The sequence below is a fragment of the Echinops telfairi genome, unplaced genomic scaffold (assembly GCF_000313985.2).
Source record: "Echinops telfairi isolate 266 unplaced genomic scaffold, ASM31398v2 ScPeMD7_6273;HRSCAF=7185, whole genome shotgun sequence".
Classification (NCBI taxonomy): domain Eukaryota; kingdom Metazoa; phylum Chordata; class Mammalia; order Afrosoricida; family Tenrecidae; genus Echinops; species Echinops telfairi.
In genome coordinates this window covers 4416492-4430661 of record NW_022110173.1, presented here as the reverse complement: position 1 = coordinate 4430661, position 14170 = coordinate 4416492, and the positions used below count along the sequence as shown (strand labels likewise).

General features: G+C 45.3%; 1 protein-coding gene across 1 annotated transcript in view; it reads left to right on the top strand.

The window, feature by feature from the left end:
- Window positions 1-574: 574 nt before the first annotated feature.
- ATP6V1E1 (ATPase H+ transporting V1 subunit E1) overlaps window positions 575-14170 on the top strand; it is a 16667-nt gene continuing 3071 nt past the window's right edge. The window contains exons 1-7 of the mRNA XM_004710283.2: window positions 575-720; window positions 5190-5255; window positions 6685-6794; window positions 7286-7352; window positions 10686-10775; window positions 11316-11384; window positions 13791-13885. Of these exons, the coding sequence (XP_004710340.1) occupies window positions 688-720; window positions 5190-5255; window positions 6685-6794; window positions 7286-7352; window positions 10686-10775; window positions 11316-11384; window positions 13791-13885 (530 nt within the window). The 5' untranslated portion in view covers window positions 575-687. The remainder of the gene's footprint in view (window positions 721-5189; window positions 5256-6684; window positions 6795-7285; window positions 7353-10685; window positions 10776-11315; window positions 11385-13790; window positions 13886-14170) is intronic.

Genomic DNA, 14170 nt, shown 5'->3' with positions numbered 1-14170 from the left:
TAAAAAAAGAAAAAGAGTTCCAGTCTGGGAAACTCACCGGGGCAGCTCAAGCTTGTCTTAAGCAGTCGCTAATAAGTCGGTATCAACTCGAGGGCATAAGGTTTTGGTTTATTAAGGCTGTAAAAAAACGTGAGGGGCTGACATGATGTACAGGGCACAATGCATAACCTGATTTAACGACGAGTTAAATGAGGCTAAACCAAATTGAGTGAGTTTCTATAATTGGACAGCACTCTTCAAAAATATCAATGTCAGGAAAGACAACCAAACTGAGTAATTATTCCAGATTAAAGGACACAAAAAGGCATGTTAAATAATCACTAATTTCAGATGCAAGAACTCATTGTCTTCTGCAAAGCCCTGGGCATTTCAGGAAAGCAGTGCAGCGAAAGTCACGAGCTCCAACTATCAAAGGAGCCGGAGCAGAGCAGTCTTGCGCAGAAGCCGTCAAAAAAGGGCCGGGCTGGGCGGGGAGAAGGCGGGACTTCCTGTGCGTCGCTCTCTTCCCACTGGCTGGGGAAGTGCTTGGGGCTGGGCTGCGCTGTCACCTGGCAGGAACCGGAAGTCAGAGTTATAAAGCGAAGGAAGCCAAGCCCTACGCCGGCTTTTCTCTGCCGTTCCTTTCCTTGCCTTTCCTTCAAGCCGAAGCTCGAGCTCGTTGCCCGCCGGCCTAGCAGCGCGTTCGCCATGGCCCTCAGCGATGCTGACGTGCAGAAGCAGGTGAGGGCCTGAGGCGGGGTCCCGCGAGCCCGTGGCGCCGGTTCCAGGAGTGGTGGGAGGTCGGGAGGGGCGGGGAGCCCTGGGCTGCCAGGGGCTGGAGGAGGGTCCTTTTCCCAGGGCCGCGGCTTCTCCCTGAGCCGCATCTGCGGGCGGTGCGTGTGCGAGACGCTCGCCCGTGCCCCTGCAGTGCTCAACGGCCCGCGCGCCGCCGCCTCCTGGAGCGCGCAGTCCCCACTTCCCGGAATATTTGGCAGCGCTTGATAGAGCAGAGGTCTTTGCAGCGTTTGAAACAGCCTCTTCCCTTGATTTTTTTGAACCCTGAGAGAAGGGGTCACAGTAAACGAAAGAAAAGATGCAGTGCTAAGGGAAGAGAGCTGCTTCCAATGTTACTTTGAGGTCATTCATTTAATGAACAGTTAACCTTCATTGTGGAGGGTTATCATGAATTGTAATGAGCTCCGACCCCCTCCCCATTAGTCTATGTTAATATCTGTCACATGTTGGTGCACCTTTTTTTCATACATTTATGAGCCTAACGGTGGTACAAAGTTTATGGGAAGAATTATTCATGGAAGTCGTGAACCCACATCAACTCAGCAAATGTATGTTCGGACCTGGGGAACCAGTTTTATGTTGTTGTTTTTTAATGGGCCGTACCTTCAAGACGGGACTTCAGGACTGTTGTAATGGAGAATGCCTTTCTCGAGAAGGTAGTGGCTTTGGTAGGCCTGCAACTAACATGAGTGTGGAAAGAATCGCTTTGATTTTACCTGGCTTAGGTATCCAAAACCAGAGTCTTTGAGATAGGTTTTTACGAAGAGGAAGCTTAAGGCTTCTATTTAACCACCAACTAGTTTAGAAAACTAAACCTACTTTGTGAAGCACTAGGAAAATTCTCTGACTAAAGCAAACAGGTTAATGAATCTTCTTAGATGAACAGTGGGATAAAAATACTTTTTTCCTTGGAAATTTCCATTTCCTTGAACTTGCATTTTTATTTTTGATCTAATTTGCACCAGCAGACTGGGCTACTTCTTCATTTCAATGATTCTAGATGAGTCTACAAATCACAAAGAGGTTTAACCACCAAAAAATAGCATCTGTAGAAGTTCAGGAAATCTTCCAGTATTCTTACAGAATAGTGGATTAAAAAAATTTTTTTTTTAAACATTCATCATCGCTACTGGTTTTGCCGCAGAAAGACTGGGTTTTGTACTCCCCTGAACAGTTTGTCTCCGAAACCCATGTGGTGATGAGTCAACATTGACTCTGCGGCAGTGAGTGAGACTTCTGTTTTCCAATGTGGGTTGAACTGCCCTTGGATTTCTGAAATGTGGAGCTGCTGCTGGCTTTGTACCGCTGACCTTGTGACTAGCAAGCAGCCTAATGCATAACCACATGCCACCGGGGTTCCTGGTACCAAGCACATAGTAGGTGCTTAATAAATCTTCATTGTCTTAAAATTGTGTGTATGTGTTCCTAATTTTGTATGGGGAGTGTGTCATTGATTCATTCCCTTTTTAAGGGTGACTTTAAATGTCCTTCAGGGGTGGCTGTTACTCTTCTTGAAACTCTTCAAAGACAGAATAGGTTCTGTTGACTGTAAATAGCCTGGCACCTCTAACCCGGGTTACAATCAGTACTTTTCTCTCTGAGCTGTGCTGATCTAGTTAGATCTGGTGGTGGAAGGACCTGCATCAGCAGTCCAGGCAGATAACACAGGTCTGAAACAATTCACCTTTACTAGGCCAAGGGTTTTGTAGCAGTTACAAACACCTGTTTTAATTATTGTATTTAACTAAGCTACTTAAAAAATTCCAGGCTGAATAAATTCAGTGAGACTTCAAACTGAATTTATGGAGATGCCCCGCTCCTTGTAAATATAGTTTAGACCTTGTTTACCCTGAGTACATCCAAGCTTGAGATTTTATTCCTCTTTTATTACCTATAAGACAGGCTTTGAGTATCATAATTATCTTGGCTCTTCAAAACTAGTGGAGTAACGATTTTGATAGAAGTAGAAATCTGTCCCCTTCTAAACCATACTGTTTTCTTTTACAATGAAGATGCCGTCGCCTGCATTCAGCATTGCTTGCCTTTGAGCAGTTCTTACTGGAGAGCTGTATCTCTGGGCATTATTGCCTGAGCATTCTTCCACAGCATATTTACTAGGCTATTTCACATAATTTATTTATTTTTTATTCATAATTTCTTTTAAGTAGAGTCTCTGAGAAAGGAACTTAACCTGTCCCACTGCCAAGTTTAGTTAGCTCTGTTGCCTGATATATTTTTTGTTTGTTATAGAGATAGTATTTTATTTATAAGTCTAAGATTAATCACCCCAAGACCCGATCTAAAACCTCTTAACAGGTTTCCAGCCTTACAGCTGGGAGTCCCTGGGTGGTGCTGAGTTTCTAGCTGAACTCTTGACAGTCTGAACCTACCTAGAGAGTACTTGGAGGAGAGACCTGGTGATCTGCTTCCAAAAAGTGGCAGCCGGGCAAATCCCATGGATCACAGCTCGACTTGACACCCAGGGGTTGCCGCTGGGAGTTGGAATTGACTTCGTTTGTCTAGTTGTGTATGGGTTGTTGTTGTTGTTTGAAATTTAGTCTCATATTTTAATTGAGAATAGGGACAAGCAAGCAAGTAATTACTAATCTGTGCGTAGATGCCCTGGCGGGGAATAGAGAGTGCCTGCCTAGGGGCACCTAACCGAGTGATTCAGGGAAGATTTCCGAAAGGAGGTGACAGCTAAGCAGGCTGAGTGGAGACGCTACGTAGCTAAAGAGGAAGAAGAATAGATTACAAGGGGAAGAGCCGTCTGTGTGACATCTTGAGAAAGAGAATAAGGAATTCATGGAACTGAAAAGTGGAAGTAGGTTTAGAATGGCGGGAACCAAGGGTTTGAAGAGTCATGTTGGCAAAGGCCTATTACATGTGGTGCTAGAAAAGCATAGCGGGATCGTCAAGTGATCCAAAGTGCTGCAGTCTTTGCACTTTGTCCTCTGGCTCAGTGAGAAGTCTCTGGGTGGGGGTGACAGTTGAAAAGATAGGTGTTCTGGGAAGTTCTTTGTGGTTGCAGTGTCAGAGAGTGAAAAGGCTAGAGTCGGAGGCAAATTTGGATGCTTGTGGAATAATTCAGCTGGGCTGATGAGACAAGGACTAGGTAAGTGCTCGGGAAGGCGGGGAAATACAAAAAATTAACAAACAATTGTGGTGTGCCATTGAATTGATTCCAGGTATGAAAAGAGAGCCTTGGTGGAGTTTGGTGACTGGATGTGAGAATTGAGTACCAGAAAAGAAAGAGCTTTTGGTGCTGTTAGAGATGCTGTCAGACAGCGATCAAGTGGGGAGAAGTGGAGTATTGAGTTGTTCAACATTGAGTGTGTTGAATTTGAGGTTATTAGAAGTAGGATATCCAAGAAGAGCTGTCCAGCGGAAGGGCATGACCCCAAAGGCGACTGAGAAGGAGTAACCAAAAGAGGAAGTCAGGAAAGCAAAGGGGAGAGACAGTTGAAGGGAGAGCTGGTCAACCTATCATGTAACATTAGGGCAAGAGATGGTTGTACTTTTCATAAGAGTACTTTTAGTGAGGTAGAGGGAGCAGAGGTCAGACTCAAGTCCATTGAGAGTAAAAAAAACCCAAACAATGAGGAGCTGATATTAAGGGCTTAAGTAGAAGGCAAATGTTTTGAGAATGATGACAACAAATGTACATATGTGCTTGACACAATGGATGTATGTATGGATTGTAATAAGAATTGTACGAGCCCCCAATAAAATGATAAAAAATTACTTCATCTCTAAAACATAAAACAAACAAACAAAATGACGTTGCCATCGACTCTATTCCAACTTACAATGATCACATAAGACACACTAGAACTGTCTCTATGGTTTTCTGAGGCTGTGAATCTGTACAGAAACAGAAGCCTCATCTTTGTCCCTCAGAAGAACTAACTGGTAGATTTGAACTGCTGACCTTTCAGAATTCTCACATTCCATGTTGGACCAAATCTCACTGCCAAGAGTAGATTCTGACTCAGAGAGACCTTTTAGCGACCCTTTAAGTACCCAGCCCGTGTATCTCCTGTGCCGCTGTGCCGCTGGCTGCATCTGTTAGTGATGGCGTGCCTGTAATTCTGATGCTGGGTAGGTTTTGGCAGAGTTGTAGACTTGACTAGCAAGAAAGGCCTGGCAATTTACTCCTAGAAATCAGCCCAGGAAAACCCTATGAAGCATAGTGATCTGACCCCATTGTGCATACAGGTTGTCATGAGTCAAGGCCTGACTTGATAGTCGTCAACAATAACACTGTGTATTGTATCCTCTTGGTTTGGCAGCAAAATTCCAGATGTAAATTCCCAGCACATAGTATTTAATGATATGTGATTGTTGAACAAGTCATATCACATAAATGTCACATTTTCTTTTTACTGAATTCAAAAATAATCTTTGCTTTATAGATAAAGCACATGATGGCTTTCATTGAACAAGAAGCCAATGAGAAGGCAGAAGAAATAGATGCAAAGGTGAGGTTCTATTTTCTATAAGTTGCATTAAGAAGTTATCTGTTTCATGCTGTTTTGCTTTGGTAAATAGTGTTATAAGTAACTCGTTTAACAACACATCACCCAGGACTGTATGAATACATAAAAAGTAATTATCTTTAACATGAAAGTATTTTACCCTTCTAATTTTTTCTGATTTCCAATTAATTTTTCTGAAATTTTATGATTTGGGATAGAAAAGTTTGTCGATGGGTTAATTTTCTGGTGGAGCCCAAATGTTGGGAGATTTAACATCTGGCTAATTATGAAAGTTGATTAGGGAAAGATATAGCATTTCCCCCTTGTTTTGCTTATAATCTGTTCTCATTGCAAACCAAAACAAAAGGCAGGAGGCCAAATGGCAGGCTCACAGAGAGGTAGAAACTGATGAATTCCAGAATCAACAAGCAGACTGCTAGCTCCAGTTCCAAGAACCAGAGGTCAATATATACACGAATGCAGGATCAGAGTGCGCACGCGCACGTGTTTATAAAACATCCCCAGGAAGACTCTCCTACAATCAGACTAAAAGGGTCACAGAATATGGGTGTGACTTGAGTCTGGCCTGCTTGTATGACTATGACTCAGAATGCACCCCACACTAATCCTACCTCATTAGCAGACAGTTGTTAGAATGTACAGCACATATAATGGAGGCTAGTTGACATAGTAACACAAAACAGAGGACAATTACATCACATCACCAAATGGAGGACAACACACAATACTGTGAATCATGGCTTAGCAAGGTGGATACACAACTGTTAACCATCACAGCAAGTAAATGTATTTCCATTTAAAGTGGTCTTAACCTTCTATAACACTGTCACCTATATTTATTTCTAGTGATAGCTATAGATAAAAGGTGCTAACCATTTATTTTGAGATAAGGTGCAAGTACCTGTGTCAATACTGGAATCAGCAATTTTACCTGATTTTTCCAGTGTTTATTACAACATTGTTCCTGATAACCCAAAGCTAGAAACAACCTAAGTGTCCATCAGTAGATGAATCTTGATAACATTATGCTTCCCACCTAACTCACAATAAAAAAATTCATTCAAAACAAAAGCATCATGCTAAGTAAGTCAGTCGCAAAAGAACAGATACTGTAGTATCTCACCTGTGTGGACCATCTAGAATGGGTAAGCGCATGCAGACCAAAGCTGACTGGTAGTTGCTTACTAAAGCAGGCGAGAGGGAGGTAGATGGGCAGAGAGATTCACTGCATAGAGGACCCTACGCTTCTGTTAAGGAGTGGGAGGTTTTGGAGATGAGCAATGGCGATGGTTTGCACGGGCTCATTAAATTGTGCGTGAAGACTTGAGATGACAGATGTTGTGCTACCACTCTGTTTACCACGCTTTGTAAAAATCTGGATACCGTGAATTCATGAGAATGTGTCCGGTAGGCAGAAGAAGAGTTCAACATTGAGAAAGGCCGCCTGGTGCAAACCCAGAGACTGAAGATCATGGAGTACTATGAGAAGAAGGAGAAGCAGATTGAGCAGCAGAAGAAAATGTGAGTAGACCCTGTCACAGTATTTTGTTTTGTTTTGTTTTTTGACCCTGTCACGGTATTAAGCTAATGACACTTTCAACAGTCAGAGTATAAAGAAAGAAAACAGTCTTTGGGACAAGAGGACCGAGTAGGAGCCCGAGAGGAGCCAGACAGGAGGGGGCAGGTCCTCACTCAGCCACCTGTGCTTTCTGTGACCTGGGGCAAGGTTTTTAACTCTCTTTGCATCATGTGTGAACATGGACACCTCCTAGGAGTGTTGAAAAATTTAACTGGCATGAGTGTGAAAGTGAAAATAGTCAGTTTTCTAAAAACCAGTTGGTCATTAAAAAACCGTGTTTGTCCCTTATCAAATCTTCACTGTGAAAATGTATAGCCCTAGAAACTGCTGCAAGTCGGTTCCGACTCATGACTCCCGGCAATGCTGTGAGGAAGCTGTAGATTAAGTTTTATTGTTACACTCGGCTCAGACTATTTTCCCGTACATTTTGCAGCCAAATGTCCAATTTGATGAATCAAGCACGACTAAAGGTTCTCAGAGCGAGAGATGACCTGATCATGGTGAGTAATTGCCCTATTAGCTAAAAAGTATGCTGAAGGAAACGGAGTGATAAGGCTAAAGAGGCAGGGTAGCGGGTTGGTATAGGACCATTAGTACAAGGCCAAAGACTGTCACCTGCTTTTTTCCCCTTTTTTTTTTTAAATTGTGAATGAGGTGAAACTTTACCAAGCAAATCATCAGTTTTACATTGAACAGTTCGTGCATGGTTTTGTTTCAACTCATTCATTGCCATCTCCTCAGTGTTCCGTCCCTTAACCTATTTCCTCCTGTATTTCTTTTCCATTCTTCTTTCTTTCTGAGCTCTCGGAACTTTGTTCTTGGGTAAAGGCTGCCCTTTTGCTACTGGTAAGGGGAGGGATACAGCTCCAGACCTCAAATGACAGAGGGCCTCCCCATAGGGGTCCCATTGGTCTCTCTACAACCAGTACGCTGGTGTTCACTGCTTTTAATCCGTCATTGGAGTTGCCCTTGTGGATGGGGAATTCATAAGTGGGGCTCATGGGCTGAGCGTGTAGGTTCATAGCAGGGAAGAACTCAGAAACAAGAAACCCAGTTGCAAAGCTTGGAGGCATCCAAGGAGGAGGGCGGAACCTTAAAGAGGTGAGTCAAGACCCTCTAAAGGTGTTTGCAGTGTCTTCAGGAGCTCAGCAGGGTTGCCTGCTGCTCCCTCTGATGCTGTTACTGTGGAGTACGTGCTCGCCATCTCTTCTCTCCTTCCTTAATTATCTTTTTATTAGTGTTTTTTTTCTTTTTGAATTTACTGTTTTAATGAAAAAATTTATTGGGTATAATTTGGTAAGTTTAAATCCTTTTAAATAAAGAGTGATTTGACTTTCAGAAGGAAATTCTGGTTGTGACGAGTAAATAGAAAAAGAGGGGTCAGGCCTGATCTAAAAGGTCTGGGTTAGAGAATGGGGGAGTGAAGATTAGAGATACAGGAGGAGCTACAGGTGAGGAGGAGTGGTAGTGCTTTGCATTTGGATTACCTTAGGAATGCCAGGGAGCAGTGAGTGTGGGACGCAGAGGAGAGACTGGCATGGATATGACTCTCTAAGAGAAGAAGACCAAGTAAAACTGAGAAGTGTTGAATTTAATAGGCAAGAAAATGGGTAGCACTGTCAGTTAAGCATTGGACTGCTAACTGCAAGGTTGGCAGTTCAAACACACCAGCCGCTCCATGGAAGGCTGTTTGCTCCCATAAAGATTTACACTCTCGGAAACTGTGGGGTCACTATGCATCAGAATCAACTGAATGGCAGTGGGAAAGGGTCATCGTGAGTAATTTGTAAAAATAAACATAATTTCTATTATTCTACATGCTTCCTACCCATCTAACTTCCTGCTGTTAATTTACCTACAACTTAGCAAGCCATATAACCTGGACGGGGTGAGGAAACGATATAAAATGACAGGTCAACCGGAGTGACCAAGCGTGAAATAAGAAAAGGGTGCTTAGTTAGGTGCCACACGTCCCTAAGGTAGACAGAAACTGCTTACCGGACTCTTTTCAACCCTTCCACTTTGGACATAACAAAGTCAACTGGTTTATTTTTGTCATTGGAGAGAAGAGCCCTTTTGCACTTCTCTGTCAGGAACTCATTTTTAGTATGTTTAATCTTTATTTCCAGGTATAAGAAAAGCCACGTTGGTTATATCTTCAGTGTTTTTTTCTCTCATGTAGTGGTTTTGCGTGTCCTCTTGTTGTTAAGTGCTATTGAGTCGATTCTGCGTGACCAAGGACGACTGCCCTGCGGGGTCTCCCTGGCTGCTGTCTTTGGGATCAGATGGCCAGCTTTTTCAGCCCCTCCGAGCTGCTGAATGGGCTTGATCCAGTAACTGCAGTCAACACAGGGGCGCTTAACCTGTTGTACCATTAGAGTATCCTAGAGACATTCTAATGTGCAATATAAGCATTTTGTTTATTTAATCCGGTTAAGACGGTGTTCAGGCATATAACAGGATGTGAGATATACTTTTTTTTAAAGATTAAAGATTTTATTTTTTAAAAAGATATATACTTTAAAAAAAACATTATTATTATTTTTAATTTTAGAAATGTCTTCGCTACAGTCTTGACTGGAGTGACATGGCTCCTCAGGATACCTATCAAATAAACTTATAGGGCATATGAAACCATCTTCATAAGAAATCACAAATGTGTTGGTAGTTCCATTAATCAGTTGTGTAACATCAGATTTGACTCTGAAACCAGTTTTCTTGCAAAGTTTGGTGTGTGGAGGAGGGAAAGGGCCAAGTTTGTTATTTTGTACCATGTTTAAGTACTGGGTGGTGCTTTTGAGGTATTTGAATCTATTTTACTTTGTATTTAATTTTTTTAATTGTTCTTTAAAATGGGCCCTCTTGATTATTGTTAAGTCTTGGCATATTTGTAATTTGAATGTATCGTAATACCATCCCTGCTTGTATGGAATTAGGGCTGTGAACAGATTTCAGACAGATCCTACTGGGGAGGAGGGTCTCACTTTTTTAAGCCGGGCAGGGGAAGAAATGGCTAACCGAGCGGCCCTGGGCTCTTCCTGGCAGACCGTTTGGCGGGTAGGTTCCTCCAGACGGCTCACTGTTCTCTCTGGCCTCAGCAGCCAGAACTGGTTGGGCCCGGAGTCGTTCTGGCTTTGAACCCTAGCCCTAGAGAAAGAAGAGTCCCGTTGGCCCCGTGGGTCCGTACGCATGGAGTTGCTACCCAGAAGGTCAGCAGTGTGAGCCCAAGGCGGCTCTGTGGGAGGAAGAGCAGGCATCTGCAGCCTCGGTGGCCCGCGGGGCCAGTTCTGGGAGGCAGATTTGACTTGAGGGCAGTGGGTAGAATATTCAGATAAAGAAGATCCTTAACAAGTCGGATGATGGTTTGTCACTGAAACATGATAGTCGGTCATAGCAAGAGCAGCACAGTCAGTGAGAAAACACCAGCTAACATAGAGAAACCTGAAGTCACTGATAAGCCTACCTCCCAGAGGTAGCCATTGGTATTTTGATGTGTATACCTATCTGGTATTGTTGGTTGATTGGTTTTGTTTCTTCTCTCAGTTGTGGTGGGACATTTTGTAATGATCTCAATAGCTTGTTTTCAAATCTCTGTCATAAAATCTGCCCGTGACACTCAGTGTCTGAACTGCCTGACATGGGAGCTCCTCTTCCCTGACTGCATTCCTGGGGCGCGGGGCTGGGGTGCTTGGAGCCTCAGGGACGCCCGGAACCGAGTGAAACCCCAGCAGTGGAAGTTGGCTCCTCTGGGCGGGACAGGACCAGCCTCGCTGTGCGTTCTGCACCAGCTGCTTGTGCACACAGAGAATGTTTCCCTCTGCCCTTCTTTGTAGGGCCTGCTCAGTGAAGCCAAGCAGAGACTCAGCAAGGTGGTGAAAGATACGACCAGGTACCAAGTGCTGCTGGACGGACTGGTCCTCCAGGTACCCTTCCAGGCCGGGGCAGCACTCTGACCACGGGCCGCACCTCAGAGAGAGCTCTGGGGGTCCTCTTTGCTCGCCTCGGTTTCCCTGTTTGTCTGCGGGAGAAATATGTGTTGCATAGGAGGCTAATCACATCTGTTTGATCGCCTACTGTGTCCAGGCTTTTATAATGGGAGTCAGAGTTGCTTACAGCCTTCAGCTTTGAACATTCTTAGTATGAATCCCTGCCACCACCCCACCACCACCCCTACACACACACAGAGTACCCATGTTGTCGTTCCAACCCGAAACTATCCATTTCAGCCGGTCTGCTTGCTGCCAGGCCGGGCGGCGGTGTTGAAGTAGTCATTGTCCTCTCTTGGCTATCAGGTAGACTCCCATGTGGACCTTCTCCAAACATCCCCAGAGCCCATGGAAGCATTTATCTGACCTGCACTATCAAGACCTTCCCGTGCTCTGAAAGGAGTGACAGACCTTTTCCTCTGCTATTGCGTCACCTCGTGGTGGTTTCTCACCGTTCTGTCTGGTGGTCTCCCCTAGGGTTTGTACCAGCTGCTGGAGCCCCGGATGATTGTTCGCTGCAGGAAACAGGACTTCCCTCTGGTGAAGGTAAAGAAATGGCGCGTGCGCACATGCTTGCTCGCTCTCTTTAAAGGTCCAAGTGTTCGGGTTGCAGCACCTGCTCTAATGGGTGATCTGAGGAGTCTGCACACTGGTATAGTTTACTGCATCTCCACTTGGGCTTCCTCCTTGGGCTATTTCTTCAAGAGGTCCACTGGCCCTCTGTGGGCGCTGTGCTGCCTCACCTGAAAGCACCTCCCACTGGAGTGGGGCGACTGAGAGGAGGCAACCCCTTAGAGAGGCCAGCATGTCATGGCTCTCCCATGCTACCGAGAGCAAGGACGTGGGTGTCAGAAAAAGGTGGTCGGTCAGGCCATGGTGAAAAAATAGCCACAGAATTCTCCTGTGTGTGTGTTACCTGGGAGAGAAGCCGCCCTGGGCTGAGGACGTGACCCATCTGGCCCAGGGTGGGGACACTGGTGGGGGCTTCAGGCAGAGGAGCTGTGGGCACCTCGCTTTTCAGCCACATGATGAACTCCTCTCAGGAGCCTGCGTGGTGCTCACTGAAAGGCAGTCAGTTCAACCCCCGGGCCGATCCTTGGGAACCCTATGAGCTCATCCTACAGGCAATGAGACAGCATCTGGTTTGGGTTTCGGTTAATGGACTCCCCTGGCTCTGGCTCTGTGTGTCCAGGTTGCTCTTCAGATGAATATTTTTCTATGTAGTGTGTGTTAAGGCAAAGGTTTGAGTTCTTATTACTGTATATATGCGAGTATTAGCTGACCCAAATATCAGCCGAGGCACCTAATTTTAGCACAAAACTGCATTAAATATGTGCTGAAAAACTTGGCTTATACATGAGTATATATGGTATAATTCATATTATGTTGATGCATTTATAATACAATGTATTTGCATTTTTTCCTTTCTTTTTATCATTTTATTGGGGGCTTATACATTTCTTATCACAAGCCATATATCCATCCATTGTGTCAAGCACATTTGTACATTTGTTGCCATCATCATTCTCAAAACATTTGCTTTCTACTTGAGCCCTTGGTATCAGCTCCTCATTTTCCCCTCTCCCTCCCCCCTCATGAACCTTTGATAATTTAAAACTTATTATTTTGTCATATCTTATACTGCCCAACATCTCCCTTCACCCACTTTTCTGTTGTCCATCCCCAGGGAGGAGGTATATGTAGGTACTTGTATTCGGTTCCCCTTTCCACCCCACCCTCCCGGTATTGCCACTCTCACCACTGGTCCTGAAGGGATCATCTGTCCTGAATTCCCTGTGTTTCCAGTTCCTATCTGTACCAGTGTACATCCTCTGGTCTAGCCTCATTTGTAAGGTAGAATTGGGATCATGATAGTGGGTGGGGAGGAAGCATTCAGGAACTAGAGGAAAGTTGTATGTTGCTACACTGCACCCTGATTGACTCGTCTCCTCCCTGCGACTCTTCTGTAAGTGGATGTCCAGTTGCCTACAGGTGGGCTTTGGGTCCCCACTCTGCACTCCCCCTCATTCACGATGATATGATTTTTTTGTTCTTTGATGCCTGATATCTGATCCCTTCGACACTTCTTGGTCACACAGGCTGGTGCTTCTTCCACGTGGACTTTGTTGCTTCTCAGCTAGATGGCCGCTTGTTTACTTGCATTTGCATTCTTAGTGGAATTTGCCTCCCCATGTAACGTGTCTCCTAGGGAAGGGGGCTTCTGTGAAGAATACAGGGGGCCTCAGAAAGCTGGAGAAGGCAGGTGTCCATTCCTTTCGGTGACACTGACCTTGTCACCAGTGGGTTTCCAGCCCATAAACCACCTCTGACTGCGAGACACGTTGATATGGACACCTTTGCTCATGAACCCTAAACAGGCCTGCGCACTCTAATGCAGAGTTCACCAAGCAGTGCCCACTGTGAGCCCTCTCTAGATGCTCCCAGAGCCCGAGGCCAGTGAGCCGCTCCCCCCAGTGGTGCTGCATTTGGTCTGAGGAGCAGGGACGTGTTAATCCCTGCAGCCATTCCTGCAGTATTGTCAGAGAAAAATACCAGCCTCCAACTCCTTCCAGAAAATGCTGTTGACACACAGGCACTAGGCTGTGTCTTAGAGTGTTCAGGGATAGGACTTTTCAGCTGACTATGTTTCGCTTCACTAATGGTGAACCAAAAAACCCCACCTCTGCCGTCAAGTTGTGACTGTCAACCTGTAGGACAGGTCAAGAACTGCCCCGCACGGAGAAGGACGCCTCTGCTTGCTCCTGCGGAGTGGGGGGGTGGCTTCGAGGTGCTGACCTTGCGTTACGGTTAGCCACTGCTGTGTATTCTTGGACTTGAGACACAGAAGAATAAATAGCCTTACATGTATGCGTAGTTTGTTGGTTATTTCATTTATTTGGGGAAGATCCTTACTTCTCTGCCTAAACCTCTCATTGCTTTCTGTTTTTCTAGGCTGCGGTGCAAAAAGCAATCCCAATGTACAAAATTGCCACCAAAAAAGATGTGGATGTCCAAATTGATCAGGAGACCTACCTGCCTGAGGACATGTAAGGGAGTGCGCCTGCTCGACACAGGGACATTTTCTCTCTGGGAGACAGGACTTCTGGGTCCCTGGTTACAAGATGTTCTCTGAAGGCGCCAGGGTTGCAGGGGGGCTGGGCTCCACTCCCCACGATGGCTACTCTGCTGTTCGTGCAGTGCTGAGAACATGCAGTCACTCTCGGGCTCCTGTGCAGATCAGTGAGAGGCCCTTGGCCTCTGTTCAGTGAACGTTGGCGCAGGCACAGCTCTGGGTGGTGCTTGGCTTCCTTCCTGTCCGTGTGCACATGCTT